This window comes from Talpa europaea, assembly GCF_964194135.1.
Source record: "Talpa europaea genome assembly, chromosome: 13".
Lineage (NCBI taxonomy): Eukaryota > Metazoa > Chordata > Mammalia > Eulipotyphla > Talpidae > Talpa > Talpa europaea.
Window position 1 is genome coordinate 44,565,687 of NC_140080.1, and position 22,480 is coordinate 44,588,166.

At 38.8% G+C, this 22,480-nt stretch overlaps 2 protein-coding genes across 2 annotated transcripts in view; both read left to right on the forward strand.

Moving 5' to 3' along the window:
• Positions 1–22,480, forward strand: part of LOC311183408 (olfactory receptor 14C36-like) — a gene marked incomplete at its 5' end in the record, with an annotated part of 260,205 nt that overhangs the window by 56,357 nt on the left and 181,368 nt on the right.
• On the forward strand, positions 18,792–19,724 carry LOC311183405 (olfactory receptor 2T1; the record flags this gene model as incomplete). The annotated part of the gene is made up of 1 exon (XM_084252757.1): positions 18,792–19,724. The coding sequence occupies one exon, from the start codon at positions 18,792–18,794 to the stop codon at positions 19,722–19,724; it is 933 nt and encodes a 310-aa protein (XP_084108883.1).

Genomic DNA, 22,480 nt, shown 5'->3' on the forward strand with positions numbered 1-22,480 from the left:
ATGTACCACATCTTCTTGATCCAGTCATCTATTTTTGGGCATTTGGGCTGTTTCCAAAGCTTAGCTATTGTAAATAGTGCTGCTGTAAACATAGGGGTGCAGGTGTTCTTTGGAATGGATGTTTCTGTGTCCTTTGGGTAAATACCTAGGAGTGGAATTGCTGGATCATATGGAAGCTCTATGTTTAGGAGGTCCAGAAATCTCCACACAGGTCTCCAAGGTTGCTGGACCAGTTTGCACTCCCACCAACAGTGCAGAAGAGTTCCTTTTTCTCCACAACCTCGCCAACATTTGTTGTTGCTAGTTTTTTTAATATGTGCCATTCTCACTGGTGTAAGATGGTATCTCATGGTAGTTTTGATTTGCATTTCCCTGATTACAAGTGATGTTGAACATTTTTTCATATGCCTGTTGGCCATTTGCATTTTCTCTTCAGAGAAGTTTCTTTTTAGCTCTTCTGCCCATTTATTGACTGGATTATTTTCTTTGTTGTTGTTGAGTCTCATCAGCTCTTTGCAGATTTTTGTGATCAGTCCTTTATCATTAGTGTTGTGTGCAAAAATGTTCTCCCAGTTGGTGGGGTTTCTCTTTGTTTTGGTTATTGTCTCTTTTGCTGTGCAGAAGCTCTTTAATTTGATGTAGTCCCAGCTGTTTATCTTTACCTTCACTATCACTGCTTTGGGTGATGTGTCTGTAAAGATGTCTTTGATGTGCAAATCACGTAGCATTTCGCCTATATTTCCTTCTATGTATTTTATGGTTTCAGGTCTTATGTCTAGTTCTTTAATCCATTTTGAGTTGATTTTTGTGTATGGTGTGAGGTAGTGGTCAAGCTTCATTCTTTTGCATGTAGCGACCCAGTTTTCCCAGCACCATTTATTGAACAGACTTTCTTTGCTCCATGCATAGTCTTTGCTCCTTTGTCAAAGATTAGTTGACCATAAATATGTGGTTTTATTTCTGGATTTTCTATTCGATTCCATCTCCTTAATCTTCTTGGACAGAGGATAAGAACTTGGCCCTGAGAATCTGTGACTCCACATTACCATGACATTTTGGGAGGCTCCTCTCAGATTGACTCTTGAAAAGGTGAGTGTAGGGTAAATAATTGATGGCATTTCTTCCCTCCTGCCATTAGATTTGATGATGGATCCCTGTAGTCCTGAATGCATGACTGATGGCGGGCACCTAGAGTAGGGTGGGATTCACCTGGGCTGAGACAGGGCTTATAAGGGCAGTGTCACGGAGCAGAACCAGAAGGAGAATAAGCAAGAGAGATTAATGGAACCAGCAGAGAAACAGAGAACACGAGAGAATGTCAGAGAGCACAGGAAGAGTGAATACTCGCTGGGGTCTGGGAGGCCTGCCAGCCTCCCGACCCCCGGCACCCCTGTCTGCTCTATACCCAGTGAAATCCCAATAAAAGCCTGAAAAAGCCACCGAGGGCTCTAGGACTCTCCTTTACCTGTCTGCTCTAGTCATAGAAAACTTGCTCTGGGCCATCCAGCCACTACAGTGAGTAAAACACTGACTGTCGCCTCTCTCTCCCAGTGAGGTTGGCTAGTTTCTCCCAGCTGAGGAAGTGCCAGCCCTTCTCTGTTTCAAGTTCCTCTTCTGTGCTCTGTCTGGCTCTGGATGGTCTGCATGATGACAGCCATGGGACACACTCTGCCATGCTCATTTCTTTCTCTCTCCCTCTCACCTGCCCTCCTGTCCTTTTCACATTTTTTTCAGGCACTTGTGGGTCTTTTAAAGGTGTTTAGTGTGACTCTGCTCTTAAATCTCGGGTGACAGACTTGGTGTGCTGGCCTTGATTCACCACCCAATCTCCAGATTGGGAATGTGGGTCAAGGAAGGGTCACTTTCCTTTCAGCTCTTACGCTTTGTGAATCTCGCCATGTCTTCCATCTCCCCACTCATTACTTCTGACCTGGTGGAACGTTTCCCTTCTATGACTCTTTTATCTCCTCCTCCTCCTGCTTCTCTGCCCTAGATCTAGTGCCTCCCTTGCAGACTTAATCTCTTCCCTCTTATCTCCCTTTGAAAAAGAATTCCTGGGCCTTCCTGGTGTTGCAAGGGTTGAGATGCAACCTATGAAGCTATCTGCAACCACTGCAGCACAAGTTTGATCCCTGGCCAGGGAGCTACCCACAGGGTGCAGCAGACCTCTCCTGGCTTACCCATTGCTCCCCTCAGTAGTGTAATTCAGTCAGTCTGCCTGTTCTGTTCCCTGCTCTGTATATGGTGAATCCTCTCACCCCCACACCTCTGGCCTGTACCCCAGTTCTTGTATACATAAATAAATAAATCTGAAAAAAGAAAAAAAGAAAAAGAATTCCTCCTACTCCTTGCAACTTCCATTTCTCTGTCCTACCTACTTCTGGCTCTCATCAGCACTCCAGATAGACAAACCCATACTCTGTGCCTGGATACCCCAATCCTCTGTAATGTGACAAAGATTAATGTTCTTTTCTAGTGTCGACTACTGAAATTAGACACACCTCCTTTGTCATGACCTTCCTATTGTACTGTACACCTTAGAATTAGTTGTAGTGAACTGGGACTAAGCCCTTCTGAAATCTTGCTCTGTTGGACTTTACTCACCAATGACTTCCTTCTAATGAGGAAATGGCTTCCCTGGTAAAGGGTGTCATTTCCCTGGCAAAATTCCAGGAAGCTTTACTGACATTAGACATGGTCCCCCATGAATCAGGGGAGTCCCTTTTCCAGCCAGGGGATCTGGTGCTGGTGAAGACCTCCCCCTCTTTAACCGCTTCCTTAGTGTGTGTGTTTGTGTGTGTATATTTGTGTCATGCATGTGTAAAGTTCTTGCAATTTGATTTCCCAAAATGTTAATGTTTTACAATAGGATCTTCTGGGAGAACACTAATTTGTTTTTTGAAAAGATTTGTTGGTTTGAAAAATTATGAGTAAAATTTCTTACTTCAGTAGTATTTTCTTCTAATATTGTTAAATTCTTAGATATGCCTCTTAAAACCTTTTAAGAAGTTGTACTTTAGGAGTAACTGGAGAAACTTTAAATCCCTTTTCTAGTCCTGGTTCAAGAAGATACAATGCAGTTTAAGGAATTTTCCTGATTCTCCCAAGTTAATCTGAAGCCTAGAGGCTAAATTCTCATTTTCTGGTGAATATTCTGGATCAGTGAATAACTGACAAGTAGGGGGGCAGAAAATTATGATGGGTTCAAAATAGAAACTGCAGCTTACATGAGAAATTTGGTTTTATAAAATTTAAAGTGATCCTGTTTTGTGATAGAAGTGAAACAGCTCACCTTTTAGACATAATAATTAGCAGCAGGTTAAAATACTTCTGATAGGGTTTCATCATTCTGATATCACATGTCTGCAGGAACTCATTTTTCATTAGCAACAGGCAACCTGAACCCAAGGGAAAGAAAGTCTTCCACATACTTGGCAAAACCAACTGTAAAACCCATTAACAATCAGAAGTTCCAATGCTGGCACCTTAGAACTGGAGAGGTGGGGAGGAAAGACTGGAAATCAACTACATGTGTAAGAAAGTGAACTTGAGTATGAATCAGGGTTTTTGGGAGCAGGCTCAGAGTCCCAGGACCCCAGGTAAACTCTTTCTCAGTTCTTGCCTTCAGTGAGGAAAGAATTCAACTTTGAGACCAAAGTTTCAGAAAAGCAAGAGATTTATTGACAGGGCAGGAGAGTTCTCTGATCAGAGAGGAGTTCCAAGTGGGTAGCCACTGCAGGGATGAGAAGCAGGTGTATATAGGTATAGTGGGCAAGGAGTAGGGGCTTGATTGTTGGGTGTCTCTGAGTCATGCCTCTTGCTGATTTGCTGGGCCCACAGGGTCTTCCGGGCTACTGAGGTCCATTGAGCTTGTGGGGTTTCATAGGCTACCTAGGTTCTCTGAGTTTGCCCATGTTACCTGGCTTACCTTACCAAAACTAGCTTTGACTCATTGTTTTAACATTGTGTTATTGTTTTGGTGATCTGGATATTCCACCCTTTACTGGGTTGGTGGGGGTTGGGGGGTACCCTCCTGGTCTGGGATTGTTCTCCTCTCAGATTGATAAATTAACCTAGGGTACCTGGGCTTAGGGTTTGGTGGAAGTTTCCATCCTGGTTCTAAAGGTGTGCTTCTCAATCATCTTGATAAGTGGATTTGGGAATGTGGGCTACTCTACTCCTGACTGACTGCCTATACCCATTTTCTAGCATCCTCCTTCAATTACAGAATGTTAATAATGCAGGTGAGTTTAAGAAAAAGAAAATTTTCTTGTTGCTAGAATCTCAGGTGCATGGGTCTGTATAGTGTCCCTGGGATCTGATATACAATTATAGAGCACACTCTCCACTCACCACATACAGCTCACTCAGGGGTTGCAAGTTCACATGGGGTCCGGTGTGTCCTGATGGTGGTCCCTCTGATTTTCCTTGTACTTGAACATGACTCTGCAGTTTTCTCACTGGGAGCACTGCTGTACCTCCACCTCTGGGGCTTGCCCCAGTGTGACTCTGTATGGATCAGGCCATTCCCACAAATTCCCTTGCCCAAACCAAAGTCTGAGGAGTCCGGACAGGAGTATGGATAACTCCATCAGACAGGAGTAGTTGTATTCCTGCTGGGGACCATACTTATGGAAAAGTATATGTTGGAATCTGCATCCACTGACATGTCCAGGTATCTGCCTTTCTACACATGCTGGTAACCCTTATAGCCAGTTGTCTAAATCTCTGTGGGGCTGATGCATACAATCTCCTCAGTGTCATTGGGGAAGCTGCTGGTAGAGCATTGTCATTGTTATTTCAATGGTATACTGATTGTAGAGGTAGCCCAGGGTATATATAAATCCTCCAGAGCTTGCAGGATATGAGAGAAAAGATTGCCTGAGTAGGTTGTTCATGCCTCTGAGAAGATTTAGAAGAAGTGGCTAGCTGTTGTAAAACATCATCATAACCAAGCTTCATTACAGATGATGGAAGGGGATATTGTAGAGCCTTCTATATGGTCTTCCATGCCACCCTCAATTCCCTTTCAAATGCTCCAGCAACAGCAGGGCTTTGGAAAATCAGTCCAAACTTACTATTATCAACCTTTCAATGATGAAATGTTGGGTTGTCTTTGGTGTAGACTGTCTTTGCCCCCCACCAACAGTTATTTATTTATTTATTTATTTGTTTATTTATTTTTTTTATAGAATATGCTCTTTTTTTTTTATAGAGGCATGCTTTATTTATTTGTTTTGCTGGTTTTGTTTGTTTATACATGCACTGGGTACAGTCAGAAGTGCGGGAGGGTGAGAGAATTCACCAGAGCCAGAGCGGGGTGCAGAGCAGGCAGAAGGACCGAGGTACACTGCTGAGGGGAGCAGCGGGCGGCAGGAGAGGTCTGCACGCCATGTGGGACCCACCTCCGGTGGCCGGGGAGCAGCCGGGGATCGAACCGGCGCCGCAGAGGCCGCGCGCAGTTTCGCAACCCAGCGCTCAACCGCTGCGCCACCGGGGAGGCCCCTATTTGTTTATTTATTCAATTATTTTTTGGCTTATGAGTGTTGGTGGTGGTAATTTTATGGGGACAGTACCTGAGAAGACAAATCAAACATTGTATAAAAATGAACAAGATGTAAAATTAGTAATAACAATAGTAACAGCATTTTTTTCTTATATAGCACTCCAATACCACCAGTATATCTTTCTGTCATTTGGCATCAATGAAAAAGTCACTTTACCGATTGCCTGTGGGGTGCATGACCTTACAGATCTCCATGCAGCTGAGCACATGACTATCCTGTGGGAACCATCTTCCAATGGAGTTACTTCTGATCATAACCACAGATTCGACATGTACAGTATAACTGGCATTATCAGGGTATGTTTATTCAGTTATTGTCTTGTTCACTTATGCATCGGTCTCAAAATTGGCAGCATTGCTCCCTTCATCTTCCTGTCTTCTAACCTCGCTGCTTCACAACTCAGGAGAGTGCTTGATTTTCTGGGGGTAGAGGAGTGACTAGAGGTAAAGGTGAGTGCCATAGAGGGCAAAGGGGAAGCAGGGCAAATGGAATCATATTTGGGGCAAATGCAAGCTGCTGGAGGATTGGACTCCACAGTGCTTAAGGGCATGGAGAGTAGGGGGCTCCAGAGAGTTCTAGTGGGCAGGAGATCATTTGGGCAGGGGATCATTTCATTTCATTTTAATTATGTGTATATATATATATATATAATTAAATATATATATATTATATATATATATATTTCTTGTGCATAAACTTAGTTTAATGTTGAACACATTTCTTTACTTTGATTTATTCCTGTTCTTGTAGTTGCACCCCTGAAGACATCACTGAATCCAGCGTCATGGAATGTTTTGCCTGTGTTTTCTTCTATGGAATTTATGGCTTCAGGTCTTATATCCAAATTTTTATTCAATTTAGAATTGTTTTTGTGTCTGTAGTTAAATAATGATCTTGTTTTATGTTATTTTTGTTTTATTTGTAGTTGTTCAGTTTTCCCAAAATCATTTATTGAAGAGGCTTGCTTTCCTTTCTTGTGTGGTCTTGGCCTCTTTGTAATAGATGAACTGTCCAAATGTGTGTGTGTTGTGGGGTGGGGTGGTGGGTGTAGCAATTTTTCATTTTAGTTCATTGCTCTGTATTTCTGTTTTTGTCTTAATGAAAATTTAATATTAAAATAATGAAGTTACAATATGTAAAACATCAATAAAAAAGACAAAATTCTGGCAAAAACTATGGAAATAGAATTGGTCATCTGGAATATTGAATCAGTGATTTTGAAGGTGAAAATGTGCGAAGAATTCAGGAGAAGAAGAAAAAGAACTACAAAGTGAAAAAAATGATCACTTCAAGAATTATCCAAATTTGTAAGGAAAGGCATTATAAGAATAATTGGTATCCTGGGCCTCCCCTTGTGGTGTAGCAGTTGAGCACTAGGCTGCGAAGCTGCCTGCAGCCTCTGCAGCGCCACTTCGATCCCCGGTCGCCGGTGAGGGTCCCACATGGCACAGCAGACCTCTCCTGTCTCGCCTGCTGCTCCCCTCAGCAGTGTATTTCGTCAGTCTGCCTGTTCTTTTCCCCGTTCTGGCTCTGGTGAATTCTCTCACCCTCCCACGCTTCTGACAGTACCCACTGCTTGTATAAATAAATAAATAAATCTTAAAAAAATATATTCTCTTTCAGATATGAGATAGAAATAAAGAAATTCTCAACAAACAGGAGTTTCAAACACCAGAACCCTCCTCCAAAAATGCTGACAGGTGGACCTCCCTGGTGGCACAGGAGTTAAAGACACTGCTATCAAGCAATTGGCAGCCACTGCAGCACATGTTCAATCTCAGGCCAGCCAGGAATCTACACACATGGCACAACAGACCTCTCCTGTCTTGCCCGCTACTCCTCTCAGCAGTGGATTTCAGTAGATCTGCCTGTTCTTTATCCCACTCTATCTGGTGAACTTTCTCACACCCACACTTCTGGCCGTACCCCAGTTCTTGAGTGCATAAATAAAATGAGTCTTAAAAAAAAATGCTGAAAGGAGCTCTATCCAAACTGTGGTGCAGGGCCTCCCCAGAGGCGCAGAGGTTGAGCACTGGGCTGCGAAGCTGCCCACAGTGTCTGCAGCACTGTTTCAAACCCCAGCCACCGGTGAGGGTCCCACATGGCCTGCAGACCTCTCCTGCTGCGCCCACTACTCCCCTCAGCAATGTATTTCCTCAGTCTGCCTGGTCTGCTCTGGTGAATTCTCTCACCCTCCCACAATTCTGACTGTACCCAGTGCTGAAAGAAAGAAAAGAAAGAAAGAAAGAAAGAAAGAAAGAAAGAAAGAAAGAAAGAAAGAAAGAAAGAAAGAAAGAAAGAAAGAAAGAAAGAAAGAAAGAAAGAAAGAAAGAAAGAAAGAAAGAAAGAGAGAGAGAGAGAGAGAGAGAGAGAGAGAGAGAGAGAGAGAGAGAGAGAGAGAGAGAGAGAGAGAGAGAGAAAGAAAGAAAGAAAGAAAGAAAGAGAGAAAGAAAGAAAGAAAGAAATCTTCAAACTGTGGTGCAGATGATCCAAAAAGAATTGAAAAGAAATAGAAACTAAAATTAAGGATAAATGTCAGTAACAAAACTTCATATATCAATACTCACTGTAAATGTAAATAGACTGAATCCATCATTAAAAGTTCCAGCACAGGCCCTCCGTGCTGGCACAGGGGTTAAAGACTCAGCGCTATCAAACTATCCCCAGCCACTGAGGCATGAGTTCAATCCCAGGCCAGGAAGCTGAGCTACTTGGTCCAGCAGACCTATTCTGTCTCACCTACTGTTCCCCTCAGCAGTGTATTTCAGTAGATCCGCCTGTTCTGCTCCCCACTCTGTCTCTGGTGAATCCTCTCACCCCTCACCCTGTACCTCTGGCCTATACCCCGTTTTTGTACACATAAAATAAATAAAAATAAATCTTAAACAATTAAAACTTCTAGTGTATCTGGTTGGATGATAAACAATCTCAGTTTCTTCTGTCTCAATGAAATACACCAGTGCTAAAGACATATACATAGTCTCACAGTAAAATATTGGAAAATTATCCTAAAAGCAAATGAGACCCAAAGGAAAGCAGAGATAGTCATATGGATATCAGATAAAAAAGATTTCCAGCTAATAAAGATAACAAGAGATAGGGATTGATACTATATAATAATTAAAGTATCAAAACATCAAGAAGATATAACGTCAATATGTATGCACCAAGTGAAGATCAAAACATATAGGTGATTATTAAGAAATCTGAAACAGACACTTGGGAAAACACATAGATGACAGAGAACTTTAATACTCTGCTTCAAGTCAGAAGCGCAGGAGGGTGAGAGAATTCACCAGAGCCAGAGCAGGGAGCAGAACAGGCAGAGTGACGAAGTACACTGCTGAGGGGAGCAACAGGCGAGGCAGGAGAGGTCTGCGCGCCATGTGGGACCCTCGCCAGGCAGCAGGGAATCGAACCAGCGCTGCAGAGCTTCACAACCCAGCACTCAACCGCTGCACCACAGGGGAGGCCCTGAATACACATTCTTCTAGGGACACGTGGGGCATATGGAACACATTGAGTCACAGGACAAGTATCAACAAATTCATGAAGATTGAACTCATACCAAGTATCTTCTCTGACCATAAAATAATTAAACTAGCAATCAGCCACAAAAATAAAGGAGGGGAAACATCTAATATGTGGCTACTGAACAACATACTACTGTATGACTCTTGGGTCACACATAAACAGATACTCATAACTAATAATTCTAACAGTGTGTTAAATTGCAACAAACAAGCAAAATAAGCAACATAAAATTCCAAATCAATAAGGCAATTGAAATGCACAAGTTGGAAAAGAGAAAAATACCAGAGAAAAATACCAACACAGCAAGATACTAAACTTCAGTAGAAGAAAACAATGTTTTAAATTTAGTGATTTTTTAAAGATTTATTTTATTTTTGTATAAAAGAACTGTGGTGTAGGCCAGAGGTATAGGGGGTCAGAGGATTCAGAGACAGAGTGGGGAGCAGAACATGCAGACTGACTGAAATACACTGCTGAGGGGAGCAGTGTGTGGCAAGACAGGCAAGCTTTGCTGGGCCATGTGGGTTTCTCCCTGGCCAACCAGGGATTGATTTCACGCTGCAGAGGCAATGTCGTGCTTAACCCCTTGCACCACCAGGGAGGCCCTAAATTTAGTGATCCTAAGTACAATTCATGAGGTTTAAATGTATGTATTCATGTTTATCTATTTATATTTTAAACAGAACAATTAGATCAATGAAGTGGGAAATATCATAGAGTAAGAAAATACACTGATAATACAACTTAAACATGAAATCAACATTGTAGAAATATTTACAGTAATTCACTAATTAGTTCTGATTGAAGAGAAAATTATTAAAGAATGCTCCAAGAGTTACACTCAACATTAAGTATACCAATATCTTTGTATAGATGGTCATTATCACATGATGACTTAAAGCCATATTTAAAATATCATGTACCGATGATCCACTTTATAAAGTTGAGCATATACATATAGTAGAATACTCTGAACAGTGACTATTACCTTACATTTGGACAGTTAGTTCACATCACGGACACCTCTTATCATGACATAACTTGTGAGCAATAAAAATTGTCAAATTGTTTGTAAATACACACACACAGTGCACTTGTAATATTGTAAAGATAATGGGGTAATGTAGGGAGAGAGGAAATTTCCCCCTGCCCTCTATGTCATGGTGTCATGCTGATTAAGACATTAACTTATTATCAGATTGCTTTGCAGGAGAGAGTAAAAAAAAAAAAAATCATTATATATTTAAAGAGACTCCACATGGATGTAAATTCCAAAGTAAATGGGATAAAATGAGGGTGTATATCCCAAGTTAAGGAGTGGGGTAAGGACTTGGGGCTTTAAGAAGGGGGGCTGACATGAGCTAAGTGTGACTCACTTGACCAAACAACAACAAAACAACAACAAAAAAAAAACAAAACACATGCTCTATAATAACAAGTTTGTCTTGCCATGTAGATAGGTTTCTCTAAGAGAAAGTTTATGACAAATAAAATTCCTAATTCTGGGTATTACCCCCAACTTTCATTCCTCTAGGTAGCTAAGGAAATGATAAATTTTTCTGATGAGGAGGCTGGTGTGTCTTTGTTGCCTTCAAGTTGAAATAATCCAAGTGACAAGTCTTGGGAAGATCTTTCCTTTAATTATCATCTATTTTGTTGGTTTCAACCAGGTTTCCCCAAATGACATGTTGATTATTTGGAATTAAAAGAAATTGATTGACCTCCCTGGTGGCGCAGCGGTTGAGCGCTGAGCTGCAAAGCTGCCCGCAGCCTCTGCAGCGCCAGTTCGATCCCCGGCCACCGGCGAGGGTCCCACATGGCACACAGACCTCTCCTGGTGTGCCTGCTGCTCCCCTCAGCAGTGTACTTCATCAGTCTGCCTGTTCTGTTCCCTGCTGTAGCTCTGGTGAATTCTCTCACCCTCCTGTGATTCTGACTGTACCCAGAGCTTGTATAAATAAATAAATAAATCTTAAAAAATAAATAAATGAAAGTCAATGGTTTAAGGTTTAAAAAAAAAAAAGAAATTGATAAAGAAGACCTAAAAATATGTGAGGATTTTTTGCCGTCATTATCTATCTTTCTAAAAACAGGAAATAAATAGACTGTGTTGGTCGTGGAGGTTGATCACCCAAGACTAAGGCAAAGGAAGTTTCTTTTCTATGCCTATGTCAGTAAACCCTGAAAAATTCCTTTTTCTTAAAATTTCAAAAGTCTTCCCCCTCTAAATGTATTGCACACTTTCTACAACTATCTTGAGTGACCCAAAGAAAGTTTCCATTATTCTGTGTAGTGGGCCTGGTCTCTTTGGCAATAATTAGTTTTCCATTCCTCTTGCTAATCTTGTATCAATTTGTTTTCCAGCCATACAGATCTAGAAAGCTAGAAGAAGATTAGCTTTCTCCCCAACCCAACAACATACTCTGCTTTTGGTGACTCTTTTTGGGTTTTATGGTCACTTGTCACATTTTGAACTTTTTAATATTTACCCCATGATGCTTATCTTTTTGATGCAATAATTATTTCTAGACTACCAATAAAATGTTAAAATATATTACAGAAATTTTGGTATTTTTATGTCTTTACATGACTTTACATATTAGTTTACATATTTTTCTCAGAGGAATAGCTGCTGGAGAAAATTTATGATGAAATCCTCAGGAAATAAGAGGCTAGTGTTTTGGAGTCCGGTGCTGAAATACTTTTCTCAAAGCCCATGTGATTTTAGGGATGGATCTCTTCCACCCTATGAATACACTACTCATTAGCTGTGACAAATCTATATCATTAAAATCTGATGAGATCCGCAGGGAAGAGGCTTGTTCTTTCACAAAGCAAATCACTTCATATCTTTCTCAGGAAACTATTTAAACTTCTGTCTCTTCTCAATCTGGTGCTACCTGTCACATCGGGGAACCCAATTCAGAACATACCGAGGAAATTCAGAAAGTTTTAATGGTTTGGATTTTTCTCCTCACCTTTTTACTTTTCCATACTTAAAGTTGTATATCCTTCTGTAGATTTATATTGCAAAACATGCAGCTTAATGACTTGTGGCATGCATCTTTTTGTGCTAATTCCATCATGAGTTCCTAAGCCTCTATCAGTAAGTTCAAGTTTATAAGTCTAAATTAAAAATATACGTGTGCTGTGTTTCAGGCTATGAAGTGACCTGGACACATGGACGGTCAGAACTTGAAAGCTTTTCAATTGTGGATAGACTTGACTGTCAATCACTGTACAAGTTTTTCTCTCTCAACATAAACTGGAAGAGAAATTAAATCCACTAAATTTAATCATATTCTCTTTTAATAACAGAGAACCATTTACTTCCTGAAAATTCTCTGTTCATCCTCCATTTTTAAGTTTCATTAAGCTCCTGTAGTTTACTGATGAGTTTTGTTTTACTAAATATTATATGACCATCTCCACCTTTGAACAAGACACTTTAAGTGACTATCTGGAGAGGATTCAACACTAAGTAAGTGACAAAATAGATCTTATTCAATTGGAAGAGTTTAGGATAGAATTGTACGTTTAGATGAGTTTCTATATCAATCATGTGCCTTCCATTCCTTTATGAATACTGAGATTAGTGTAAAATGTTATTAATATGTGATGTTTAGATAGCTTCCATGAGGAAATATATGAGGAATGTGAGATAATGAAGTTAATAAGGTAAGCTATAGGAAAAATAAATCAGTCATTTTAAGACTTTTAGAAAAGTAAATGTCTGGAGTTCATAGTTTGAGGTTTTGTCTAAAAAGTGTAAACTGCTTGATTAAACTATTCAGTGAATTATCTTAGAACTCCTTGATACTTGCATCAGCTCTGCATGTTCCTCTCTAACTAGTCATAATGAAAATCCAGTTCTTTTGAAATTGTTCAGGGCGCTCAAAGGAGAAATAAATTTTTGATATTTCATCAGACCTAAGAATGCCTCATCCTAATGACACTTAAAATATTTGGTGAATAAGAAAATGACTGAGTTTCCATAGCATTTCCCAGTAGTGTCTAGAAAAGAATAAACTCTCTTTATAAGATTCTCCATAAATGATCTAAACAAGAGTTATACAGGTGGAATATAAAGAAAGAGAGGCAGAGCTGTATGAAACTCCTGGGCTGAAAATTCCTGGTGCAATTTCAAACAGAGAAATAACTTCCCCATCACATCTCTTCAATTACATTAAGGAGCCACTTCCCTAATTCACTATTTCTTCAAATTACCTAGAATATTTATTACAAATCTCAAATAATCTTGCTACTGAATAAAACAGTTCAGACAGTCTTCTACAAAATATTTGTTTATATTCTGCTTTTTTGTTATCCTGCTTTTACTGCTCTTTTGTTCCCCATGTTTTTAAATAATCTGAATATACAGAGGGGCTAAATGAAAAACTTGCACTTAGTTCTAGCTTAAAAGGAAGAGAACATGACCCAAGCTTCCTAAATGTGTCCCTTATCTCTCATACCGGTGTGATTGTCTTTATATTCTTGCCTTCTTTCACACATAAGAACACTGAGATTTGGTGAAGTAGAGGTGCTGCCTTGGGGATACATAGATATACTCCTCAAGACCCTCTATCTTGAAGCCCAGGACAGGCACTACTGCAAATAATTTGCATATCAGTTTTTCATAATGACTTTAAAAGACATGCAGCCCTCTAGATTCTTCAGATCTGCTCTCCCAGTGGTTCACAAGGAACTTTTTAATGCCCACCATACCACACATAGAATGAAAACCCACCAGAATCTTGGGTTTCTCCAGTTATGAAATGTATCCAGGTGTGTGATCTCTTCAGGAGTTCTAGTGGAAGGTAATACAGTTGACAAAGAAATGTAGCACTGAGTGACTGCCCAGAGTGATGCCTCAAACTGTATGGACAATTGATGAAATTGTGTGAATATATTAGCATTTTATTATGATTGCATGATTCTTATTTCAATTTAATTTTAATCTTGATGATCCATATTTTTTAAATGCTCTGTAGAATTTAGGAAAACAGAAAGGATCTAGACCTATATGTGAACATTTGTATCCATATTCAAAATTAAACACTTATGGATTTACCTAGCTTGAGAACCTTTCACAGAAGTTATAATGCATATGTAATGAGCTAATGTTGTGTTGGGGTTGATATATTAAAAATAATGTAAATTATATTTCCAGTTTATTCCAATCTGGAAAATTCTTCCTAATCTGTTGAAATTTAGATACTGCATTTAAAAATAATAATAGGTAAAGTAATATCTGGAACTTGAGCATGTGATGGCAAGAAATTTATAGATGAGTGCATATTATAATTTGAAAGCATAGCCTGACACAGAAAAGGTAAAAAAAATAGCATATTCACATTAATAAAAGTTGAATTTTTATAAAGAAAGAAACTACTGTGGGCACTTTGGTGGTGGGAAAACTACGGTGATCACACCTGAAGTTAGAAATCTCATATTGTGAAAAATCAAACAAGTATGTAAATTAATTGTATATAATTAATAAAAGGAAAGAAAGGGAAAAAGAAAGGGGAGAGAGAGAGAAGGAAGGAAGGAAGGAAGGAAGGAAGGAAGGAAGGAAGGAAGGAAGGAAGGAAGGAAGGAAGGAAGGAAGGAAGGAGGAAGGAAGGAAGGAAGGAAGGAAGGAACTGCCTTTGAGTGAGTGGATCTTTAGGGAAAATATCAACGGGAAGTTTAAGAGAGGCTTTACGTCCAAATGGGCACAGAGCTTCCTAGCAGGTGGGAATATTATATTAAAAGAACATGGAACATGCACTTCCATTTGGCAGAAAGTTCACCAGTGAATAGTCATATACAAGTAGGTGAGGGTTGCAATTTACTACTTAAAGGTTCATATCAATTGATTTAAAGGATAGGCTTTTGATCACCACAGCCTTAGTTACTAATCACTGAAGGATAGGCTGTTGATCATTATAGTTTTGGGTAGATCATATGTTAAATTCAAATTAGATGGGAAAAGGTAATTTGTAATAATCTCTACTAAGCCAAGTATGTGCCCCCCAAAATAGGAAAGTACAATTATTTATAAATGCCAGGGTGGAATAAACATAAGACCTTCTTTTAGTGCATGCTATAATATAATAAAAACAATTAAGTAAAGCCTTAATGACAATTTTACCCAATAAATCCATGCCATTTTTTTCCCAGAAATTTTTTTGTTTTGATAGGTCAAGCAATCCATTTTTATCAGGCTTAAATGTGATGCACATATGTTTCTGAGAATTTATACTAAAGACCATTTCTTCTAAGTCAAGAGATCCATGAAGGGTTGGAGATACAGGTTATAACTGTTGGATTACTGCCACCAGGAGTGCCAGAGTCTATAGCCCTGAAGTGCAAGAGGTATGTACAATTCACATCCAAATATTGGATATGTAGATTGCTTAATGAGAGATTGTGTGTTCTTGCATATTTACCAACAATTTTGAAAGCTAACTTATGTGTAAATAACATTGGTATTTATCTTTACTTCTTCACCTTTAACCATGGACTGCTTTTTTTAATCTAATGATGTAATGTTGACTTACATTGTGTTTGTATTTTAGAAGTGTAGGGTTCCCCACTTCAGGTGTTTTACCATAAAATGCCCACCACCCACAGTCCACCACTTATTTGTTTCATAGAGCAACCTTGAAGGTCATATTGTCTGAATTTCATGTAAATGGAAACTAAGACTCAAAGTTTGGGGAGAGAATCCTGGGTCACACAATCAATTTATGCCATGGCCAGAAGAACTCAATTTATTGGATTTTCAATTTAACTACTCCACTTCCAGAGAAAATTCCTATATAAAGTTCAAGTATTATTCCAGGCATTTTCTGATTATTGTCATTTGTACCAAAGCACAATGAAAACAATGTAATCTGTGTCAGGCAAAATTTCAACAAGTATAACCTCATTGTGTTCTCCTATAGTGAAATAATAGATAATTAATTTAACCAAATGAAGTGTGCTCTTTGATCTTGTATATGCAAAAAAGAGGCTAAGTTCAGCTAATTGTGAAATAGAGATACCTTTAGATTTTGTCTATTTTTTCTAGGTGTATAGAGTCTTGCAGAAAAAGTAAAGTAAACTAAGATAGCAGAATATGCCTGACTTAGGAATGAATGTGAATGGAGAGTAAAGAAAGCTATCTGCCTTTGTAAAGCAGTGAACAATGTTCCCTCTGTTACTATAGACTTAGGTCTTGCTTAATGTTAGACCCAATATATGGGAGATGTGAAAGCAGTTGAAATGCTTAATATTTAGGTTACTCCATAAGCTGGACAGTATTCTTTCATTTATGTAATTTAATGTGCTCCATTACTGTAAATAAAATAGAGAAAGAAAAATTAGGCAAATTACAAATTATGATGAAAAAGGATGTGATGTCAGGCAAACTTATAAATCTGTCATCAAAGGTACTGAAATTTGCTTGAATGAGATAAACAGCCTAAGAAGCTATCCAGAGCCACTGCAGCACAAGTTCTATCCCCCACCAGGGAGCTACCCACATGGCACAGAAGACCTCCCCTGACTTGCCTGTTGCTCCCCTCAGCAGTGTATTTCAGTCAGTTTTCCTGTTCTGTTCCCCTCTCTGTCTCTGGTGAATCCTCTCACCCCCCGCACCTCTGGACTGTACCTCAGTTCTTGTATGAATAAATATTTTTTAAAAATTTTAATTTATTTATACAAGAACCGGGGTACAGGCCAGATCTGCGGGATGGTGAGAGGATTCACCAGAGACAGAGTGGGGAATAGAACAGGAAGACTGACAAAATACACTGCTGAGGGGAGCAGCAGGTGAGACAGGAGAGGTCTGCCGCACCATGTGGGCATCTATCTCCCAGCAGGTGGGGATAGAACCAGCGCTGCAGAGGCTGCAGATAGCTTCACAGTGCGGTGCTCAACTGCCTGCACCACCAGGGAGGCCCTGAATAAGTAAATCTTAAAAAAAAAAAAAAAAAGATAAACATGAAAAGCAGTTCACCTTCTCAAAAATCATCAATCTAAATTATGATTTATGTTGTGTCTTCTCAAGACTATTTTTTACACTTTCATTAGTGTTTATATATCATGAAAAGTTTCAGATTCATATTGCTAACACATTTTATTTAGTGACTATGACAAAGTTATATTATTGACTATAGGTGTGAACACAGTATTCTGAGATTGTCTGGTCCAAATACCTCTGCCATTAACAGTTCATGTGACCATGGGGGCATTATTTTCACTGCTGATTGCTGAAAGGGGTTTTTATTGTGCCTCCCTTCTTAGGTGTATCACAAAACCCAATGAGTCAATAAAAATGTAAATACAAAGCATTTGGTACAAGTTACTTTTCAAAATGTCATTATCATTTTTTATAGTATTTTTTTCCTTTGAAATTGATTCAATTTCTCTTAATTTTAGGATGCTTTTAGGAATATGGACTGGTTATTCAATTTAATTCCCAAACACATGGCTAATAATATCTCACTTTTTCATGTTTTATTTTTAACTACATTAAAAACCATCATAATTGCCAAAATGTATTCTATAAAATCACCTAAAATTACATGAAAAATGGTCATTTTCGTTTTTCCTTAATTACTAATCACTATGAAAAATTTTCAGTTTCACAAAATAATAGGTGACTTATAGGCCCAATGCATGTCCTTGTGCTATTTCTTCTGATTTCTTATTGCTAATGCTAAGTGTTGATGTTTAGTTATATTTCTAATGTGAATTTATTATCATCATAAACTGAAATATATCCCTTAAAATAAACAAAAATAATTACATGACACTGAATGTCTTCCATAGTTGATGGCATTCTATGTCTGAATTTGCAAAAGTAATTTCCATTGCCCACTCTATTTTCTCCCATACAGTTTTGCCTGCAACATGAAAGAGATGACACCAAAAAAGCAATCATAATGTAGATAGTGACCCACTACATAAATAGTAGATCATCAATATTTGCAACTACAGGGCATATATAGACTAGCTATAGCCATATGACATATTTTGAAAATTGTTGTGATGCCAATTATAATAAAGTTAAAGTTAATGATACTAATTTAAACACATCTAAGGTAGTTTGTTCAAACATGCACACACACACACACACACACAAGACCAGGGTATTTTTGACTGCTACATAGCATCCTTAGGTATTATGGGCATCACTAGAGTATAATAGCATGAGCAGAATGTCACCTTATCTAATATATTTAAAGAAAATTTGATTTAAAATGATCTGTTTTTTTTTTTTTAAGATTTATTTATTTATTTATACATTTATACAAGCACTGGGTACAGTCAGAAGCGCGGGAGGGTGAGAGAATTCACCAGAGCCGGAGAGGGGAACAGAACAGGCAGAGTGACGAAGTACACTGCTGAGGGGAGCAGCGGGCGGCAGGAGAGGTCTGCGCGCCATGTGGGACCCTCGCCCGGTGGCCGGGAATGGAACCGGTGCTGCAGAGCCTTGCAGGCAGCCTCGCAACCCAGCGCTCAACCACTGCGCCACGGGGGAGGCCCTAAAATGATCTGTTTTACTTTAAAACATTCTAGAATGCATTAGAATGGATGTTTTCTTTAACCTTTTAGAAGTTCACTGCTTAGTGATTAACCCATATGTTATGTCAAATTTCATGCAAATTCTATCATTTAATTTGGATGATTTTAGGTCACAACAGCACCACCCTCGAACCAATGGAAAGCAACAATACATCCTCCACAGACTTCACCTTCAGAGGGCTATTCATCAACAAGGACATCTCAGGTCTTCTTTTTGCCCTCATTTCTATCATCTTTTTTACAGCACTAATGGCTAACGGTATCATGATTTTCCTAATCCGCACTGACTCACGCCTCCACACCCCAATGTACTTCCTCCTCAGTCACCTCTCTTTCATTGACATGATGTACATCTCCACTATTGTGCCCAAGATGCTGATTGATTATCTGCTGGATCAAAGAACCATCTCATTTGTGGGATGCACAGCTCAGCATTTCCTCTACCTCACCCTAGTGGGAGCTGAGTTTTTCCTGCTGGGGCTCATGGCCTATGACCGCTATGTGGCCATCTGTAATCCTCTTAGATACCCTGTCCTCATGAGCCGTCGGGTCTGTTGGATGATCATAGTAGGCTCCTGGTTTGGGGGCTCTTTGGATGGCTTCCTCCTAACCCCCATCACCATGAGCTTCCCCTTTTGCAAGTCCAGGGAGATTAACCATTTCTTCTGCGAGGCACCAGCTGTCCTGAAGTTGGCATGTGCTGACATAGCACTCTATGAAACAGTGATGTATGTGTGCTGTGTTTTGATGCTCTTGATACCTTTCTCTGTGGTGATTGCCTCCTATGCCCGAATTCTGACCACAGTCCATCGTATGAGCTCAGTGGAGGGGAGGAAGAAGGCATTTGCCACCTGCTCATCTCACATGACGGTGGTGACCCTGTTCTACGGGGCTGCCATGTATACCTACATGCTGCCACATTCTTATCACAATCCAGAGCAAGACAAAGTCTTTTCTGTATTCTACACCATCCTCACTCCCATGCTGAACCCACTAATCTACAGCATGAGGAACAAGGATGTGACTGGAGCTCTGAAGAGAGCACTGGGCAGGTTAAAAAGTACATAGAGAGTGAGAGGCGATGACTTTTGATAATTATTTTTTGTTTATGTTTATTGTTTGCCCTACATGATTGTTGAGTGGATGCCTCAGTGGTCAGTGTGGCTATATTCTCAATGAAGAATGAAACTGGGCAGTGGAGTTCAACTTGGAGAAAAAATCAAGTTAAAAGAAAAAAACGTGTCCTTTTGTTCAACCTTCTTTTATCTCTTATTTCCCCTCTTATATTTCTTTGTCATCCTGTTTATATGTGTTCAAAATCAGTGCTCAGTGGTGTCCAGAAACACAAACTAAATGTTCTTGCTCTACAGGTTTACTTATTGGAAGCAAAACAAATTTAATATAATTTTAAGTGGCATGAAGTATGTTTAATGAGTGGAGGCGGGAAGATAGTACTGTAGAGGAAGGTAAAAAGTCCCCAACCTTTCTAGGTTATTTTGACTGGCCAAATAATTAAATTGGCAGAAGACATATAGGAGAAAAACAATTTTTTTAACATACAGTTGGTCTCAAATATGTGATACCCTAAAGAAGTGACTAAAAGAAGTTTTAAACATTTTAGACAAAGAAGCAATAAATGAGTGAAGAATTTATAAAACAGAGAAACTTGGAGCAAATCATTAATTATTAAGAAGAACCAAGGCTTGTTTATACAGATTTCTAAGTCCTAAATCCCCACTTTGGTGATAAGTATGTTTCTCTGTCCTCTGGCACAGTATATTTGGGAGATTCATTGCCTACTTTCTGGGGGGACAAAAGGTGATAGTCACAGCAACATTTTTGTGTTGTATCAAATATCTTTAATATACTTAAGTGTCTTAATTCAAAGTAATCAATATGTAAAAGTGGCATATTTTAATGTAGCCTGTCCTGGATCCTATCAGTGTTTTTGAGATTTACAATACCATGGTAAAACTCTAGCTCACCATCGAAGAATAAGAGAAATATCATATTTTCTGCTTTTTAATATAATACTTTGATCCAGCTTTTTAAGAATATGATAATGTGAATATATGTATTCTAGTTTTTCAGCAGTTAGGTAGAGTCACTGAACATAGTCTACTCCAAAAGTCATTGTAAGTCACTACAAGCACTAGGTACTTTCAATTTTATGTAGCAATACAAGATTTAAGTCAAACAGCAAATCAATTGAAATAGATGTATGAAAACAAAGTTCATTGTCCAGGAAGACAACATAGTAGCACTGTATACCTGAAAGAGTTACTAAGATGTTGGAGAAACTTACACAATTATGAATTTTGAGGATTCTAAAATAATGCTTCAAAGATGTCACCAAGTCCTGCATATTAAGCACACAACAGCTGTAAAATAGGGCTTAGCTCATAATACATATCCATGATTCCTACTGGTCCAGGAATCATGATTTATATCCCATTTGATTATATAAAGAGTTACTGATGGTTCAAAGGGATGACTTTCATTAAGTTAGTCATGATCATAATCGTAAATATATTGGTCAACCTGTCTAAAACTTAGTAATTTATGTCTTTTCAATGTTCAGCATTCTCATATCCTCATAACAAATAAAATATTTCTATCATTATTTCTAACTGTAGAGTAGCAGCTTGAATTAATGTTTTAGATTGCAGGATTTCCAAAGATGTGATTTCTAGAATACTGTATCTTTAGAAAAGTTTCCTCATTCATTGATTCATTGTTTCATCATGACTGTACTATTTCTTGCCATTTTAACGACAATCTTTCTAGCAGGTATTTCACTATGTTGTACACCTTAAATTAAGGCAATGCTATATGTCAATTGTATTTCAGCAAAACTGGGAATACATAATACAAAATATGGCACAATAGGCTAGATCAATGAAGGGACACTCAAGTTATGGTATTCAAGGGAGAATTTCTTGGGAGGCTATCTTTAAGCGGGAAAGGAGACATGTGTATGAAAATCCAGGTATCCCGCCTTCCAGATTAGAAGAATATCAGGAATATATATACTTAAAAATAGAAATTATGTTCAGAAGACTGAAGAGTGAGTTGAAATCAGCGATGGGAGACATGGTCAAGTACCAGATCAAGAGAGCAAGTGGACTCCATGTGCCTTAGGATAGAATAGGAAATTTATTTACATTGCAATGAAAAGTCATTGATGTATTTGAAACAAAGAAAAGCCAGATAATGACCAACATGCTGAGATTATTATTCTGGCTGCCTTAGAAAGAATGGTTTGTTAGGAAAATCATTAAGCTAGGGAGACCCTTTTGGAGACTTCATGTGTTTGGAGAAGATTTCTTGCTAGTGTGGGTTAGAGTTTTAGTAATGAAGATAAGAAGTACTATAATAGAGTATATATTTTGAAGGAAGGCATGGGTAGTGAACATTAGGTAATGAGTAGACTATGGTGTGTGAGACAAACATGAAAATCAAGACGATTCCCCAGGTGTTGAGTCTGAACAATTTAGTAGATGGTGGATTTTTTTATTGAAATAGAATGAAGCAGTATTTGTTTATAGAATTAAGAGGTTTTTTTTTTTGAGCAAGTTAAATTTGAAGTGTCTGCTGAATATCTAAGAGAAAAACTTCAGATTAGAAGGTGGCTATTTTAGTCTGGATATAATTTGAGCTGTTAGATGTGAAGACAGACCTTAGTAGTCATTGATAGGCAATTACATGTAAAGATGTGGTGAAGCTCTGCAAGCTAGGTGGAAGAGAGCAATACAGAATGCCACTGGAAGGTCTAATTTTCTCGTGAACATCTTTTCAAATATCGCATTTTCATTATTTTTGCT